The sequence below is a fragment of the Pongo abelii genome, chromosome 16 (assembly GCF_028885655.2).
Source record: "Pongo abelii isolate AG06213 chromosome 16, NHGRI_mPonAbe1-v2.0_pri, whole genome shotgun sequence".
Taxonomy (NCBI): domain Eukaryota; kingdom Metazoa; phylum Chordata; class Mammalia; order Primates; family Hominidae; genus Pongo; species Pongo abelii.
The window spans coordinates 15,107,777-15,126,489 of record NC_072001.2 but is presented as its reverse complement, the minus strand read 5'-3'; the positions used below and the strand labels follow the sequence as shown (position 1 = coordinate 15,126,489).

At 43.0% G+C, this 18,713-nt stretch overlaps 1 protein-coding gene across 1 annotated transcript; it reads left to right on the top strand.

The window, feature by feature from the left end:
• The first annotated feature begins 614 nt into the window (after nt 1-614).
• Nucleotides 615-18,498, top strand: LOC129050247 (uncharacterized). The gene is made up of 5 exons (XM_063716331.1): nt 615-671; nt 5,820-6,076; nt 6,692-6,794; nt 9,824-9,948; nt 18,424-18,498. The coding sequence occupies exons 1-5, from the start codon at nt 615-617 to the stop codon at nt 18,482-18,484; spliced, it is 603 nt and encodes a 200-aa protein (XP_063572401.1). The 3' UTR covers nt 18,485-18,498.
• Nucleotides 18,499-18,713: the final 215 nt, after the last annotated feature.

Below are 18,713 nucleotides of genomic sequence, written 5' to 3'. Positions count from 1 at the left end.
CTTTAACTACAGATAAACCGATGGAAATATCCAAAGAAGTGTGCATGTTCCTGAAGAACATCCAATAAAGGGCCTATTTTATTCATCTGTTTCTGGCACTGAAAACCACTGGATGGCCAGATCAGGAAGGAGGCCTGGTACAACTCCCAAGGAGGCACGTGTCCCTCGGGTGGGCTTCATGTCCCAGAAACTCCAGAGAAGGGGTGGAGAGGTACCTTCTAGGCAAGCTGGTCTCCTCTGGCTTTTCTTGTCCCCTAGGGCTCCCTGCAAAGAGACAGAGCACAGCCTGGCCAGTGAGCAGTATCTCCTACTGCGCTTGCTGTGAGCCAGCCACTCTGCCCTCTTTCAGGAATTACAAAATCCATAGGTCCCCGGCATCCTTATTTATGTATTTATTCATTTATGAGGCATGATTTTCCTCAGCTCTGTTGGATGGGTCTCTGTGAAGGGAGCTTGGTGGGGGTGAGTGGCCCCTCTCTGGAGGAGGCAGGCCCCTGGTCAGGATCTTTGGGGCTCCAGGTCTCATGAGTGGGGGCCAGGCTCCCTAGAGAAACCCTTCTTGGCTAGGGCTGGGGAGCCCACCAGAGTGACCCAATCAGTTCTCAGGGCCTGTGATGGGGCCAAGTGGTTTTGAGAAGCTGCTGTTCAGCTCCATCCTAAAGAGCACTCATGTAAGTTGGGGAGGACGGCTGGGGTGCACAGCTCTGAGCTGAGTCAGACCCACCTCAGGACTGAGCCCAGCAGAAGGAGGCCCAGAGTCACAGACCATAAAACAAGCAGATGCCTCCCCTGTGCTGGTGGAGATGAGTCTTGGGCATCAACTCTAATAATTTCTAATGCACCCAGAAATACTGATTCACACAGCAACTAGTGAATAATAGCCTTTTAGAACTAAAAAAGCCTTGTATGATTTATTATAAAATAACATATGCATTTTACACAAACTAGAGGCACCATGATGGGCAAGCAGCAGCCTGTTCAGGGGCCACAGCAAGGAGACTGGATTTCCTTAAGTGCAATAGGAGTTACTGGCTAGGGTTTAAGGTTTTAGCCACAGAAAAGATGAATGTATTTCAGAGCAATACGGGTGGATTCAAAATAAGGTTTAGAACTAGATCAATTTTTTTTTTTTTAGAGAGTCTGACTCTTATTGCCCAGGCTGGAGTGCAGTGGTACTATCTCAGCTCACTGCAACCTCTGCCACCCAGGTTCAAGCGATACTCCTGCCTCAGCCTCCTGAATAGCTGGGATTACAGGCACCTGCCACCAAGCCCGGCTAATTTTTGTATTTTTAGTAGAGACGGGTTTTCACCATCTTGGCCAGGCAGTTCTTGAACTCCTAACCTCGTGATCCACCCGCCTTGGCATCCCAAAGTATTAAATTTTTTTTTTTTTTTTTTTGAGACGGAGTCTTGGTGTGTCGCCCAGGCTGGAGTGCAGTGGCCTGATGTCGGCTCACTGCAAGCTCTGCCTCCCAGGTTCACCCCATTCTCCTACCTCAGCCTCCCGAGGAGGTGGGACTACAGGCGCCCGCCACGATGCCTGGCTAACTTTTTATATTTTTTTAGTAGAGATGTGATTTCACCGTGTTAGCCAGGATGGTCTCGATCGCCTGACTTCGTGATCCATCCGCCTTGGCCTCCCAAAGTGGTGGGATTACACGGGTGAGCCACCACGCCCGGCCAAGTATTAAATTTTTTATTTGAAAAATCTCCCCTCTCCAAAGATCTCCCAGCATTTCTGCAGAGGTCTCTACCTAGGTAAGGAGAAGAAACAATTCTTGGCCGGGTACAGTGGCTCACGCCTGTAATACCAGCACTTTGGAAAGCCAAGGTTGGTGGATTCCTTGATCCCAGAAGTTTGAGACCAGCCTGGCCCACATGGTGAAACCCCATCTTTACCAAAAACACAAAAATTAGGCGGGTGTGATGGAGTGCACCTGTAGTCCCAGCTACTCGGGAGGCTGAGGTAGAAGGACGACTTGGGCCTGGGAGGTCAAGGCTGCAGTGAACCAAGGTGGTGCCACTGCACTCCAGCCTGGGGAACAGAGTGAGACCCTGTTTAAAAATAAATAATTATTTGTGAGGGTGAAATTTAAATACCTTTGTGCATAGCTATCAGTTATTCTTTGTTTTAATATTTAGTTTATTGTGAAATATAACATATATAGAAACGTACATAAAACAACACACAGGGCCAGGCCCGGTGGGTCAGGCCTATAATCCCAGCACTTTGGGAGGCTGAGGCGGGCAGATTACTTGAGGTCAGGAGTTTGAGACCAGCCTGGCCAACACGGTGAAACCCTATCTCTACTAAAAATACAAAAATTAGTCAGATGTGGTGGTGCATGCCTGTAATCCCAGATACTTGGGAGGCTGAGGCAGGAGAATCGCTTGAACCTGGGAGGCAGAAGTTACCGTGAACCAAGATTGCGCTACTGCACTCCAGCCTGAGTGACGGAGTCAGACTCTGTCTAAAAAAGAAAAAAAAAATAGGCCGGGTGTGGTGGCTCATGCCTCTAATCCCAGCACTTTGGGAGGCCGAGGCGGGCAGATCACTTGAGGTCAGGAGTTCGGGAGCAGCCTGACCAACATGGAGAAACCCCGTCCCTACTAAAAGTACAAAATTAGCCAGGCGTGGTGTTGCATGACTGAAATCCCAGCTACTTGGGAGGCTGAGGCAGGAGAATCGCTTGAATCTGGGAGGTGGAGGTTGTTGTGAGCTGAGATCATGCCATTGTGCTCCAGCCTGGGCAACAAGAGCGAAACTCCGTCTCAAACAAAATACAAAACAAAAACAAAAAAACACAGTGTAACATGTTATTATAAAGTCACTGCTCAGGGACCAACTTGCCTGCTCCTGTGCCTCTAGAGGGAAGCTCCCTCCTCCCACTGTTTTTTAGAGTTTTATATCTTAAGTACAGGAGTGAACAAACTAGGCCTATGCACCACATCTGGCACCCAGCCTTTATTTATTTTTTGAGATGGCATCTCACTCTTGTCACTCTGGCTGCAGTGTGGTAGCACAGTCTCGGCTCACTGCAACCTCCGCCTCCCAGATTCAAGCAATTCTCCTGCCTCAGCCTCCTGAGTAGCTATGATTACAGGTGCATGCCACCACATCCAGCTAATTTTTATATTTTTGGTAGAGACGGGGTTTCACCATGTTGGCCAGTCTGGTCTCGAACTCCTGACATAAGGTGATCCGCCTGCGTTGGCCTCTCAAAGTGCTGGGATTACAGAAATGAGCCATGGTGCCTGACCTGGCCTTTTTTAAAATGAAGGTTTCGGCTGGCATGGTGGCTCACGTCTGTAATCCCAGCACTTTGGGAGGCCAAGGCAGGTGGATCACCTGAGGTCAGGAGTTCGAGACCAGCCTGGCCAACATGGTGAAACCCCGTCTATACCAAAATATAAAAATTAGCTGGGCGTGATGGCAGGCACATGTAATGCCAGCTACTTGGGAGCCTGAGGCACGAGAATCACTTGAACCCGGGAGGCGGAGGTTGCAGTGAGCCAAGATCGCATGATTGCACTCCAGCCTGGGCAACAAGACTGAAACTCCATCTCAAAAAATAATAATAATAAAAAAAAGGATGTCCTTTTTTGTCTCTCAACCCCGTTTTTTATTTTTTGTATTTTCAGACGGGGTCTCGCTCTGTTGCCCAGGGTGTAGTGCAGGGGCCCGATCTTAGCTCACTGCAGCCTCAATTTCTCTGGCTCACATGATCCTCCCACCTCAGCCTCCCAAATAGCTGGGACCACAGGTGGGTACCACCATGCCCGCCAAATTTTTGTATTTTTTGTAGAGATGGGATTATGCCATGTTGCTCAGGCTGATCTCAAACTTCTGGGCTCAAGTATCTCTCTGCCTCCACCTTCCAAAGTGCTGGGATTATAGGCGTGAGCTACCATGCCCAGCCCTGCTTTAATTTAAAGTGTATTACATTTGATATTAGTACAGCCCCTTCAGCTCTTTTTTGGTTACTATTTTAATTGTATCTTTGTATCCTTTTACTTTCAATCTGTTTCTGTATTTAAAATGTTTATCTTGTAGATAGCACATTGGTGGATCATATTTTGTTCTTTAATCCTTTCAGCCAGTCTGCTTTTCTTTCTTTCTTTCTTTTTTTGAGACAGAGTTTTGCTTTTGTCACCCAGGCTGGAGTGTTATGGTGCGATCTCAGCTCACTGCAACCTCTGCCTCCTGGGTTCAAGGGATTCTCCAGCCTCAGCCTCCTGAGTAGCTGGGATTACAGGTGCGTGTCATCAGGTCTGGCTAATTTTTGTATTTTTAGTAGAGACACGGGTTTCTTCATGTTGGTCAGGCTGGTCTTGAACTCCTGACCTCAGGTGATCCACCGCCTTGGACTCCCAAAGTGCTGGGATTACAGGCGTAAACCACCACGCCCGGCCAGTGGTGGATTTTTTTTCTCAGAAAATCTATTCCATTCTTTTTCCAGAAACCAAATTTGTACAAGTTAACTAAAATAAATATTTATACTCTAACTTTTTTGTTCTGAGGTTATATTGAGTTTTTAGAATTTTATCTTTACATGTTTAGAAAAATTAGAAAATATAGATAAAACATAATCAAGAAAATAATAACATCTTTCCTTCTGTTCAAAGTTCATTACTATTAGCCGAGTTCAGTGACTCACACCCGTAATCCCAGCATTTTGGGAGACTGAGGCGGGCGGATCACTTGAGCCCAGGAGTTCGAGACCAGCCTGGGCAACATGGCAAAACCCTGTCTACAAAAAATACAAAAATTAGCCAGGTGTGGTTGCATGTGCCTGCAGTCCCAGCTACTGGCAAGGCTGAGGTGGAGAACCACCTGAACACGGTAAGTCAAGGCTGCAGTGGCGCAGCCTCTGTCCCCCAGGCTGGAGTGCAGTGGTGCAATCTCGGCTCACTGCAACCTCTGCCTCCTGGGTTCAAGCGATTCTCCTGGGATTACAGGCGCGCGCCACCACACCTCGCTAATCTTTGTATTTTCAGTAGAGGAGGGGTCTCACCATGTTGGCCAGGCTGGTTTTGAACTCCTGACCTCAAATGATCCACCTGCTCCGTCCTCCCAAAGTGCTGTGATTACAGGCGTGAGCCACCACTCCCGGCCGGTAGTTTTCTTTCTTAGAGGCAGGATCTTACTCTGTCGCCTGGGCTGGAGTGCAGTGGCACGATCTCAGTTCACTGTAGCATTGATCTCCCAGGCTCAGGCGATTCTCCTGTCTCAGCCTCCCGAGCAGCTGGGATCACAGGTGTGTGCCACCACACCTGGGTAATTGTTAAATTTTTTTATTTTTATTTTTTAGAGATGGAGTCTTGCTATGTTGCCTAGTCTGGCAACATGGGATCCTCCAACTCCTGGCTTCGAGGGATCCTCCCGCTTCGGCCTCCCAAAGCGCTGAGAATTACATACGTGAGCCACTATGCCCGGCCTATATTGTTTTATATTTCTTCAATTTTATTTTGTGGTCGCTGGAGATCTGTTTCCTTCTTTGATTCCCCGCACCGTGCTTCTACAGCTGCTCCATGTAATCTGCTCAAGACTTCTGCTGCATTCAGTTCAACACAGAGGAAGGAAGCTCTTAGGCCCGAGTCAGCCAACCAGACAAAGATCCGTTCTCATACCCAGGGGAGCTGGTCTCGCCACTCGACCAGCGCCCTGGATAGCTCCAGTTTGTGTGAGCGCGACCACCCGCAGCCGCGTGATTAAGAGCGCTCCGGGCCAAGCAGTCTCCGTGGGAGTGAAGGCGTGCGTGCGTGCGGCGGAAATCCCGCCTTCCGGCTCCCGCTGTTGGCCTTGGCCACGGCCAGGGCGCTCCAAGTAGGAAGATAAGCGGGATTGCTGGAAGCGGGAGAGTCCGGAGGAGCAGCGAAGGGCTCCTCTTCCCCATTGGCTGCGCCCGCGGAGCAGCGTCGTTGCGATTGGCCGTACGCGGAGGGCGGCTGTCCCGCGTCGGCCCCTCGGGCCACGAGAGACGCCGGGATCGCAGGCGCCGGCTGAGCAAGCGGCTCCTGGGAGGCTGCGTCCGGACGCCCGCGGGGCGAGGCGGCCGGGCCCTGCGCTTCAGGTCCTGGCCTGGGGCACCCGGGCGGCCGGTGGCGGGGGCGGTGCGGGCGCGGGGCTGGCGGGCGGCGGAGCACTGGAGGCGGGCGTGGGCGCGGCGGCCGCACCGCGGCCCGCGCCGACCGCCCGCGGCGCAGCCTCGGGCCTCTCTCCGTCTCTCAAGTGGTGGCGGCTGTGGGTTTTTCTGCAGGCGATCCTTTTGAGTGATTTGTTTCACGCACGCGCCCTGCTGTGGGGTAAAGCGGCAGATTCATGCTGCTGTCATTTGTCGTTAAAACGATGGGCTCCCTGTCGTGTGTGTGTATCTTTTCGATTTGAGGGCAGGGGGATGACATTGTGACTTGGCTTCCTGTGACCGTCCATTCTCAAGGTCTCGTCAGCGTGGTGCAGAAACTCGGCACACCCTGCCTACCTTGGAAGGAGGATTTCCCTTCCCCACCTCCCTCTCCCTCCATCTCTTCCCTCTTTCCCTGTCCCCCCTTCACTCACCTCCCCAGCTCTTCTCTCCCCCCTTTCTGTTCTCTCGCTCTCTTTTTCCTTTTCTGCATTAAACCGTTCGGGAGTGTCTTTGTAAACTATTAAAAAGCGTTAGGTCTTCAACATGTACGTTTACTTGCAGGCCTGAGACCTGGGAGGAAGCTGGAGAAAAGATGCCCTCTGAATCTTTCTGTTTTGCTGCCCAGGCTCGCCTTGACTCCAAATGGTTGAAAACAGACATACAGGTGAGGTTTGACATGTCTTTTTCTTGGTGTGTTTCTGCTTCCATGTTTAAATTTCTTGTGCAAGGCTTTTTTTTTTTAGGGTATGTAAAGGGAGATCAGTTGTATCTTGCTGAATTAGAGGAGCAGGTTTGTTTCCTGTAACTTAAAATGTAACAGTTTTTATGGCTGTTTTTGTAGATTGTGCACGGCTGCCTTTTAATTAGTTTCTTGCAAGTGCACGAAACTTGAGATCTATGAATAGGCAAAATTTTTTTCCTATTATTACTGGTTAAGAAATCTGCCACACTCCTAACCATATCATGGTGACTGCTGTTTGTTACTGATAGTTTTTGAGCTGTTGAGTTAACTGTGGAGGGGAAAATTGGAGAAGTAAGTTGCAGTAATTATGGCCGCTAGGAACTCACTCATTTTATGAGGTCTTGTGTTTGTGTTTCTGGAGAGAGAAGAGTTAGTTCAGTTGAGCTGTTTGTTTTGTATTTGTAACTCCTTATTGAGAGGAGTGCTCAGATTTTCACATCAAGAATATGAGGAAAGAGTGTTGGCCTTAGATCCTAATTTTTTTATTTAACGTGGTAATTGCAAGCTTGTCAGGAGATTATTAAATAAATACTAACAGTAATATTTCGATAGACAATTCTTTACACCCAATCTACTTTTATTTGGAAATGGCTTGGAAAAACTACTTTTGGAACTCCTTATCAGCAGCAAAAAGAAGTGTTTGAAATATCTTGTGTGTGTCTGTGTATTTTACTACTCCCTAAGGTTAACCATTTTAAGTATTAAGTAATCTGCCTTGACTGTTCATCGAAAGTCGTGTAGGCTGTTAAGCAGTAGTTGATCATGGATACTTACACTGAAATGTTATTGCCCCTTCCTAATTTTTCTTTTTCTTTTTAAACAGGTATTGAGTGTTGGTAGATATGAGAGTCCAGTGTTTAGAACTGTGTTGTGTGGCCAGGCGCAGTGGCTCACGCCTGTAATCCCGGCAGTTTGGGAGGCCGAGGTGGGTGGATCCCCTGAGGTCAGGAGTTGGAGACCAGCCTGACCAACATGGTGAGACCCCATCTCTACTAAAAATACAAAATTAGCCAGGGGTGGTGGTGTATGCCTGTAATCCCAGCTACTCGGGAGGCTGAGGCAGGAGAATCGCTTGAACCCAGGAGGCGGAGGTTGCAGTGAGTCAAGATCACGCCATTGCACTCCAGCCTGGGCAATGAGAGCAAAACTGTTTCAAAAAAAAAAGCTGTCGTGGATGATGGGATTGTTATTCATAGTGTAATGTTACATAAGACAGAGCACAGAGAATTGGGTCAAGAATTGGTATAGTTACTCTTTGGGTTTGTTTCTCTTTAAACATGTCCTTTGATTTAGCTATAATGGTCTGTTTTTGTCATTTTAAGTGGATGGGAGAGGTGAGAGATGAGTACTTTCATATTTCTGAAATCCTGAGATTCTGGCAAAGTTGTTTTAATAATTGTTTTTATATTAGTGTTTATGTATTTAGAGAAACTTTTTGGAGTAAAGGACTTTACCTAATGAAGGTTTTTTCTTAATAATTGTAATTTAATAACTGCTAAACATGAGTTCTAGTGTCTTGATCTAAAACCAGTTTAATGCTGAATTGAGTTCCTGTGATGGGTTAGGCAGATAAACATACAGTGAAGCACCATTTATGTCTTAGAGGGCCTGTTGTTTTGATTTATTAAGTTTAATACACAGTACTTGGCCCTTGTTACACATTTACAATATGATTAGAAAGTCTTTTTTTTTTTTTTTTGAGACACAGTCTCGCTCTGTCGCCCAGGCTGGAGTGCAGTGGCATGGTCTTGGCTCACTGCAAGCTCCGCCTCCCGGGTTCACACCATTCTCCTGCCTCAGCCTCCGGAGTAGCTGGGACTACAGGCGCCTGCCACCATGCCTGGCTAATTTTTTGTGTTTTTAGTAGAGATGGGGTTTCACCGTGTTATCCAGGACGGTCTCGATCTCCTGACCTTGTGATCTGCCTGCCTCGGCCTCCCAAAGTACTGGGGACAGGCGTTAGCCACTGGGTCTGGCCTCTGCTTACCTTATCAAATAAAACAGTTTACAGTAACCTTACAATCAAAACACAGCATCATAGATGGAGACACAAAGCCCGACGTTGTTATTACTGTTTTTTTATCAGCCGGTACAAGTATTCTAGTGATGCTGCTGTGCTGCGTAGCTACCCTGAACACACTACTTTCTCACTGTGTTAAGGGTATGTCACATTTTTACTGTTAAGTACTTATGTGTGAATAAGTGTAAGGAAATGTTTGCCTCTCAGTAGCATATAAATTCAGAGGCAGGAATGATGGTAATGCCAAACAACCACAGATATTCCACGTGGGTGGCTGAGATAATGACACTTTTGCTTTCTTACGGTTCACTGTACACAAACTTTGTGTAATGTAGAAAATAAATGTTTTGTAAAATTACCTTCAGGCTATGTGTATAAAAGATGTATATAATACGTAAATGAGTTTGCTGTTTCAACTTGGGTCCCATCCCCAAGATAACTTATTATGTGTATGCAAATATTCCAAAATATGAAAAATTCTGAATCACTTCTGATCCCAAGCATTTCAGATAAGCCATACTTAACCTGTAACTCAAGATGTATTTTACCCGTTTACCTGATCTAGATGCTATATTTTTATTAGGTATATATTAGCTTTATATGTACAGGTGTCAGTGACTATAAGACCTGGCTTTAAATTTAACCTTTTCCTTAATATTGGATGGGCCACATATATTCTGTTGTATGTGTATATAAGGTAACACAAGTCCTTTTGTCTCCCCCAGTTCCTTTTGCATATGAGAAAACATAAGCCATTTTGTGCCTCTTGCATCTTAAGCCATAGTCTATTTTACTGTGTGGTTTCCTATCTGGTTACTTTTGGGAGTACCAGATGGTCTCATAAAAACAGTGGGTTTTCCTGAAACTTTTTGATTAATATTGAACTTGTTTATCATCTTTTATAATATTGAACTTGTTTATCATCTTTTAGCTGTGTGGTCAGAGAAGAAACGCCTTAGGAAGCCAAGCAAGTGGCTTTTGGAATATACAGAAGAATATGATCCAATATTTACTCCTAAGAAAAAACAAAAGAAGGTACAGGAGCAGGTGCACAAGGTGTGTTGCAAAATTTCGGCAAACTTTCACTGGTCCTTAGGAAACTGCAATTTTATCTTCAGTGTCATACTTTAGCTTCATGAAACAGTAATTTCCTTAACTGGGATCTTGTTTTTTATTCTCAGCTTCTAGCACAGTACTTAGGATTTAGTGGTTATTCAGGAAATATATAAATGAGTCTACATATTATATTTCTTTATGTATATATTTTTCCCTCTTTGCTTTCAAAGAATATTTAATGACTTAGGAATATTGTTATGATTTAATCTTAAGTAAAAATATGGGCTATAAAGTGAAATATATATAATCTGACCCTAATTTCAAAAATAAATACATCTTATTTGTCTTATTTTTTAATTCAGTTGTTTTAAAATGAAGTATTTAGAGACATTTTGACATTCTACGCCTACATAGGTTAATATGTAGTTAAAAAATGGAACATTTTCCTTTATAATCAATTTAACAGACTTACATCTTATATAAGATCTGTTTATCTGACATCAACTGTCTTTCAGATTTCACCAATTATCCCCTAACCTTTACCTTTGGATTATTCATACCAGGTCTCAGTCTAGGACTACTCATTGTAACTGGTTGTTATGGTTCTCAAATCCCTTTGAATTCAGAGCAATCTCTTTTTCCTGATCAAGATCATGTCTTTAAGAGAGTGACATGTAAAGTTATCTACTTCTCTATATTTGTGTAATTGCTTCCCCATAGGTGTCACTTAGATTGTTTTCTCTATCTCCTGTTCTCTGTGAAGTGGAAGATAGAACCTGTCAGTTTGATAGATTGAAGTTGAACATTTTTAGCTAGACTATACCAGAGATGATAATGTGTAACATATTGCATATGGAGGGTTACAAAAAGGAATATTTTATTCCCATCAGCCATTCCCTGACAGTTTGTTTTTTCTTTTTTTAAAATGGAGACAGGGTCTTGCCCAAGCTGGAGTGCAGAGATACATGAACACGGTTCACTGCAGCCTTGACCTCCTGGGTTTAAGCAATCCTTCCATCTCAGCCTCCTGAGTAGTTGGGACCGCAGGTGCACACTACCACACCTGGCTAATTTTTAACAACAAGTTTTTTGTAGTGGCAATGTCCCACTGTGTTGCCCTGGCTGGTCTGGAATTCCTGGGCTCCAGTGATCTTTCTGCCTCAGCCTCCCAGAGTGTTGGGGTTATAGGTGTGAGCCACCACGCCCAGCTTCCCTGATGGTTTCTTGAAAATGCCAGTTGAAGATCTTTACCTATATTAATAATTTTATTAGAGGTTACAAAATGCAGACTTTCAGGTTTTATTATTTTCTCTATTTTTATTAAGTGATAGTCTCTTTCATTAACTGGACTCTATTATTGTCCTGAAATACTTGAAAGGCAGAATAAGTGCTTCTTTCTTTCCCATTAATTACCAATTGTAACATTAAGGAGTTCATTAGTAGTTGTTTTAATTGGAGACATTAGAGCAGTCTTTTCCCCTGCCTTTGAATTACTGTTGTGGACTTATCAATATTATAGCTTCAGTGTATGTCAGTCAACTTCATTGTTTTCTTTATTTAATTTTGGTTAAAATATATATATTTATATGTTATATATATATGTTATATGTATATGTTATATATATATGTTATATGTATATGTTATATATATGTTATATGTATATGTTATATATATGTTATATGTATATGTTATATATATTTGTATGTTATATATGTTATATATATAGATATGTATATATTTATATGTTATATATAGTTATATATATTTGTATATATATGTTATGTATATGCTATATATATATATAAATATATATATATAACATTTTATTATTTTATCCCTTTTTTTTTTTTTTGGAGAGAGAGTCTCGCTCTGTTGCCCAGGCTGCAGTGCAGTGGCATGATCTCGGCTCACTGCAAGCTCCATCTCCCGGGTTCACACTGTTCTCCTGCCTCAGCCTCCCAAGTAGCTGGGACTACAGGTGCCCACCACCATGCCTGGCTAATTTTTTGCATTTTTAGTAGAGATGGGGTCTCACTGTGTTAGCCAGGATAGTCTCCATCTCCTGACCTCGTGATCCGCCCGCCTTGGCCTCCCATAGTGCTCGGATTATAGGCGTGAGCCACAGCGCTGGGCCTGTTTTATCCATTTGTAAGTGTACAGTTCAGTGGCATGAAGCACAGTTACATTGTTGTGCAACCATCTCCACCATCCATCTCAATAATTTTTTTCATCTCTCCAAACTAAAAGTCAATACCCATTAACCAATAACTCCCTTTTCTGCTCAGGCCCTGGCAATTGCCATTCTGTTTTCTATCTTAAGAATTTTCTTATTCTGGATACCTCATATACTTGAAATCATATGATATTTGTTCTTTGTGTCTAAGTAATTTCCCTTAGCATACATAATGTCTTCAAGGTTCATCCACTTTTTGTAGCCTTTGTCAGAATTTCATTCCTTTTAAAGGGCGTTATTCTTTTTGACACTTAAATTGCAACAATTTTGGCCTGTGGACTCTTATTTTTATTTTTTGTTCTTAGGTAAGTTCCCGCTGTGAAGAGGAAAGCCTTCTAGCCCGAGGTCGATCTAGTGCTCAGAACAAGCAGGTGGACGAGAATTCTTTGATTTCAACCAAGGAAGAGCCTCCGGTTCTTGAAAGGGAGGTTCCGTTGGCCAAGCATGGTGGCTCAAGCTGGTAATCCCAGCACTTTGGGAGGCTGAGGCAGGTGGATCACGAGGTGAGGAGATTGAGACCATCCTGGCTAACATGGTGAAACCCCGTCTCTACTAAAAATACAAAAAATTAGCCGGGCGTGTTGGCAGGTGCCTGTAGTCCCAACTACCCGGGAGGCTGAGGCAGGAGAATGGCATGAACCTAGGAGACAGAGCTTGCAGTGAGCCGAGATCCTGCGACTGCACTCCAGCCTGGGTGACAGAGTGAGACTCCATCTCAAAAAAAAAAAGGAAGTTCCATTTTTGGAAGGCCCCTTGGCTCAGTCAGAACTTGGAGGTGGACATGCTGAGTTGCCGCAGCTGACCTTGTCTGTACCTGTGGCTCCGGAAGTCTCTCCACGGCCTGCCCTTGAGTCTGAGGAATTGCTGGTTAAAATGCCAGGTAAGGTGGGGTTGGGGTCTCAGTATTTGAGCAGGTATGATTAGAGGAAGCAGGAGATTTTAGTATGTTTTGATGTAAAGCCAACATAGTATCTATATACGATAAACTACTCCCTTTTGTCCTGGGAAATACTTACAATGATGGCTAATTAGATATAGTTACTAACTATGAATTGTGGCACGCTATCAAGAAGACATATTTTTGATAACTATGCTCCTTGCTCCAGTGTTGCTCTTCATGATTGTTGATCAGCCACTGTGTAAATTACAACCAGGATAACAGGGCTTCAAGAGGGGCACCGCACATTAGTGGAATAAGCACTGTGCTTCAAGTGCTGGCTCCACCAGTCCTTGTGTTACTTGGGAAGTTGTTTAGTCTCTGAACTTGTTTCCTCATCTATAAAATGGAGATCATAATGTATTAACGTATGATGTTATATACCTGACCACATAGTAATTACCAGTTCATTAGAAGTTAATTACCAGTTACTTCTCACTTGATCATTCTTTATAAATCACCTGGGGAGAGTTGGATCTAAACACATTGTCTCTAATTCACCTTGTAACTATTGAATATTCTAGGCAGTCAAGGAATGGAAAGAATCCTCTTTTCTGTACCCCTTTAAATTTTGGATGTAACTTTTTTACATTATCAACAGGAGCTTTTGATGTTGTTCCTTAAAGAAATGATTCCAATTGTGCTTAAACTAGTTGGGTATAATAAAAAAGATTTTTGAAAGAATAGTAAAGATAGTTGTTGTTTCAGTACCTATTATGTGCCAAACTCGATTTATTAAGTCAGCTCTTTTATATAATTCTTGAGTGATCCTATGAATTATCTTTTACCTATTGAATTTTATTTACTTAGGGGCAGAGCAGAAACTGTAAGTTTGGTCCATTTATGACCATTATTCAAGCTCTGTTTCACTCCTTTTCTCCTTATTTTGTCCTCCCAAAAATCAGTTGTTATAAAGATAGTTCTGTCCCTTTGATTTCTCCCTTAGTTATTTTGTGATTTAAAGTCAACACACACATCCCTCACATTAGTTTGTGCTTGCATTGAGAACTATTTACTTGTTTTGTTTACTAATATTTTATAATCAAATTACCATCCTGCCTCTTCCCATAAGATGATGGAGAAAACATCAAAAAACATTGACATTCATTTTGTGTGGTATACAGATTTTTAAAAAATTAACTTGTGCTCAGTTTCTAAATCATTTAATGTAAAGATACATGCATTTCAGGACTTTATGAAAGTAAATGTCAAAGAAAACCAACTAAGAAACTTCTTGAATCCAAAGATTTAGACCCTGGATTTATGCCCAAGAAGGGGGACCTTGGCCTTTCTAAAAAGGTATGTTATTTTTGTAAGTTCTAAAAGAAATAAACTCAGGAAATGAGGAATTTTAAAAATGACATTTTGAGTAGTAGTTATTGATGTACATACATATAGAAATTAGTGTGTGTGTCAGCAGGCATACATGATCTGAGATTTCCTACAGGAAAGGCTGTTTTGCAGTTGTGTGACCATGTATGTGTATAAACTGGTTTCAGGTGTCCTTTCCAAGTGAAAAAAATGTTTCAATGCTTTTAAGATTAAGTTTGTGTTTGTTATAATTTCTTTTCTGGGTTCAAATCCCCTTACCTGTTTTCTGCTAAACTACTCTCTCAAACATCACTAGTCTATTCTATCCTATTGCCATGTTGTCGTAGCCCTTTTGTTTTTTTTTTTTTTTGAGACAGGGTCTGATTCTGTCACCCAGGCTGGGGTGCAGTGGCATAATTTTGGCTCACTGTAATCTCTGCCTCCCAGGCTCCCCAGAGAATTTTTTGTATTTTTTTGGTAGAGACGGGGTATCAATTTTTTTATGTGATTCATACTTTTTGTGTTTTATTCAAGAAATCTAGTGTGATGGCTCAAGCCTGTCATCCCAGGACTCAGGGAACCTGAGGCGGTAGGATTGCTTAAGCTCAGGAGTTTGAGACAAGCCTGGGCAATAAAGGAGACCTTGTCTCTACACAACAAAAAAGAATGCCAAAAAACTCCAGGAAACGGGTGTGGTGTTGTGTGTCTGGTCCCAGCTACTCAGAAGGCTGAAGTGGTAGGATGTCTTGAGCCCTGGAGGTCAAGGCTGCAGTGAGCTATGAGTGCGCTATTGCACTCCACCCTGGGTGACAGAGCAAGACCCTGTCTCAGTCAATCAATCAGTCAATGAAATCTCTGTGTACCCCATGGACACAAAGATGTTCTTCCTGTGTTTTCTTTTAGGAGCTTTTTGGTTCTGATTTCACATATAGATGTTTGTTCCATTTTGAATTTTTGAGACGGAGTTTTGTTCTCCCCCATGTTGATGTCCAGTTGTTTTACCACCATTTACCAAAAAATTCCTGATATTGGCTGGGCGCGGTGGTTCACACCTGTAAATCCCAACACTTTGGGAGGCCGAGTCAGGCAGATCACTTGAGGTCAGGAGTTGGAGACCAGCCTGGCCAACATGGTGAACCCCATCTCTACTAATAATACAAAAAATATATATATAGCTAGGTGTCATGGTGTCTGCCTGTAATCTCAGCTACTTGGGAGGCTGAGACAGGAGAATTGCTGGAACCTGGGAGGCAGAGGTTGTAGTGAGCCGAGGTCATGCCGCTGCACTCCAGCCTAGGCGACAGAGCGAGACGCTCTCTCTCAAAAAAAAAAAAAAAATCCCTGATATTTATCCTCACCATCTCTCAGACTCCTAATCTCTTTTAAGTATTAATTATGCTTAATAACTCTTTGTCACTGTTGAATTTTTACTTTTGGGGAGAGGGAATTGCCATTAAATTTGGGATCAGAGCAAGAGAAAATCAGAATTATTGGTTATGGCTAGCACCAGACTCTGGAGAAAAGTGCCTTCTTGTCTGTTTGGGAGTCTGTCCTGCCATCTGACCTGGCCTACTTCATTGTTGAAGTCCTGGTTACCCTGAGGTATATTTTGTCATAAGGCTAAACCCATGATTCAGTTCCATTTTAGTTTACCAGGCACACCACCACCCTGTCTGCAGGTGGATTAATCAGTAACAGAATGAGAGATGATCTGTTCTGGTAGTGCTTTAAGGGTACTCTGGCTGAATGTATTTCCACACTAGACTATATATACACAGTAAGTCACTGGCATCTTAGTCACATCCTCTAAGAAGTTCTTTGGTCTTTTTCATTCTAAACAGAACAGTTTGATTTTTATTCATATGGTATGATTCTTGTGTGTGTGCATGGGTGTGGGTGTGTGTGGGTGTGTGTGTGTGTGCTCTTAATTTTTATTTTAATTTATAAAATTGATCAGAATAGAAATGAGAATATTTCCTGCATTATTCTCTGACTGTAGTTTGGGGAGCATTGTAATTATTTTGTTCCACAGTTTTTGGGTAACTGTTAAACAGTGAACTAATTTGTTATCTAAATAAAATGATTGGTATTTTAAAAAAAATACGGAAATGTATTTTGTGGATTTGTCTAGGAGTCTCGTTTTGTTGAATTGGATACCTAACATTTGCCCATTCATTTTACTTCACGTGGTTAGACTTCTGATATATACTGAACATGAGGAGAATTGCAGTCTTATGATTTATTAATATGATAAAATGAGCATTGAGAAATTCACAGCTGTATTTTATTTTGTTTTAGTTCCAAACATTAGGAACTCTACAGCAAGAATGGCCTTTATTTTTTATTTATTGATTTATTTGAAATGGAGTTTTGCTCTTGTTGCCCAGGCTGGATGCAATGGCATGATCTTGGCTCACCACAACCTCCGCCTCCCAGGTTCAAGCAATTCTCCTACCCCAGCCTCCCGAGTAGCTGGGATTACAGGGATGTGCCACCATGCCCGGCTAATTTTTTGTATTTTTAGAAAAGATGGGGTTTCTCCATGGTAGTCAGGCTGGTCTCGAACTCCCGACCTCAGGTGATCCACCCTCCCAACATGCTGGGATTACAGTCATGAGCCACCATGCCCGGACAGAAGGGCCTTTATTGTATTGACTTTTTGTGACCACTAAATGTTGTTTTACAGTTATGATGAGGAATATTATCATTCTTGTAGGAAAAGACATTTGCTTGGGTTGAACTAATTCATACAAGTACAAGTATTAGTAGTGGGTGAATCAAATGTTTGGCCCTTGATTAGACTCCTGATGTTGAGTATTTGTTTTGAGTTTTAATGTTGCTTTAATTTGGATTAATCTGAAGTCATTTTAAGTTGGAATGCCATTCAGTATTTCAGAACTGTTTAATGTACAGTTCACCAAGTATACAGGTCTGTGTCAAATCTAATAGCTGTGAATACAATTGTAGGAAGATGGATTATTTTTCTTTTTTTTTTTTTTTTTTTTTTTTTTGAGACTTGCTCTGTCTCCCAGGCTGGAGCACAGTGGCACAATCTTGGCTCAACGCAACCTCCGCTTCCTGGGTTCAAACAATTCTGCCTCAGCCTCCCGAGTAGCTGGGATTACAGGCGTGTGCCACTGCACTTAGCTAATTTTTGTATTTTTAGTAGAAACGGGGTTTCACCATGTTGGCCATGGTTGGCCAAGCTGGATTCAAACTCCTGACCTCAGATGATCTGCCCCCTCTTGGCCTCCCAAAGTGCTGAGATTACAGGCATGAACCACCATGCCTGGCCAGGAAGTTGGATTTTAAGTACAGGGTGGAGTGCAATAACATTGAACCTGTGGGTCTCTGGGTACATATCCCTTCTCTTTCTCTACTTCAGTCACAGAAAGCATTGTGTATCTGGTCTATATAGTCTATATGTTGGAAATCTCTGGCCAGTCTTTATTGTGGTGTTCACAGGTCTGTTGGAGTTTTTTGTTGTTGTTGTTGTTTTTTGTTTTTTTGAGATGGAGTCTCTCTCGTTGCCCAGGCTGGAGTGCAATGGTGTGATCTCGGCTCACTGCAACCTCCTCCCTCCGGGTTCAAGCAATTCTCCTGCCTCAGTCTTCCAAGTAGCTGGGATTACAGGCATGTGCCATCATGCCCAGTTAACTTTGTATTTTTAGTAGTGACGGGGTTTCTCCATGTTGGTCAGGCTGGTCTTGAACTCCCAACCTCAGGTGATCCACCCGCCTCAGCCTCCCAAAGTGCTAGGATGACAGATGTGAGCCACTGTGCCTGGTCTGTTGGAGCATTTTTAAATCTGCTTCCTTTTCCCCCTGAAGTTTCTGTTCAACCCCTTACTGTGGTCATGTTGATTTTTTTAATTGCTAAAAGAAGTCAAAAGTGTATATCCATGGCGGCTGATGATTCAGACTTTGGCATATAAGGTAACGGGTTTATTTTTTTCATTCCTCTGTAAATGGTGTTGTTTTCACTTATTTGTAGTGCTTATGAAGCTGGTCACCTGGAGAATGGACTAACTGAATCTTGTGCCACATCTTATTAAAAGATTTTGGTGGAGGTGAGTATTTTTGAGATTTAAAAAATGTAATACAGTAGTAAGTTTGAAGCACTTTGTCCGTTAACCACAAAAATTGTTTCATGTGTAAGCCAGACCAGTGAGGTACAAGTTTTCAAACTGGTTTGCATGAAATCTGCTTCCTGAAATAGATAAAACATTCATAAATTGAACATCTACTCTACTAGGACTTTTAGTAGGAATGCTACCTGTAATC

What these genes read in the sequence shown, in the direction of transcription:
- LOC129050247 (XM_063716331.1), top strand. Translation starts at nt 615, where the DNA reads ATGGGGCCAAGTGGTTTTGAGAAGCTGCTGTTCAGCTCCATCCTAAAG. An exon ending in CCATCCTAAAGAGCACTCAT is followed by an intron (nt 672 to 5,819) that starts GTAAGTTGGGGA and finishes GGCCACGGCCAG; the next exon opens with GGCGCTCCAAGTAGGAAGAT. An exon ending in TACAGGAGCAGGTGCACAAG is followed by an intron (nt 9,949 to 18,423) that starts GTGTGTTGCAAA and finishes ACTTATTTGTAG; the next exon opens with TGCTTATGAAGCTGGTCACC.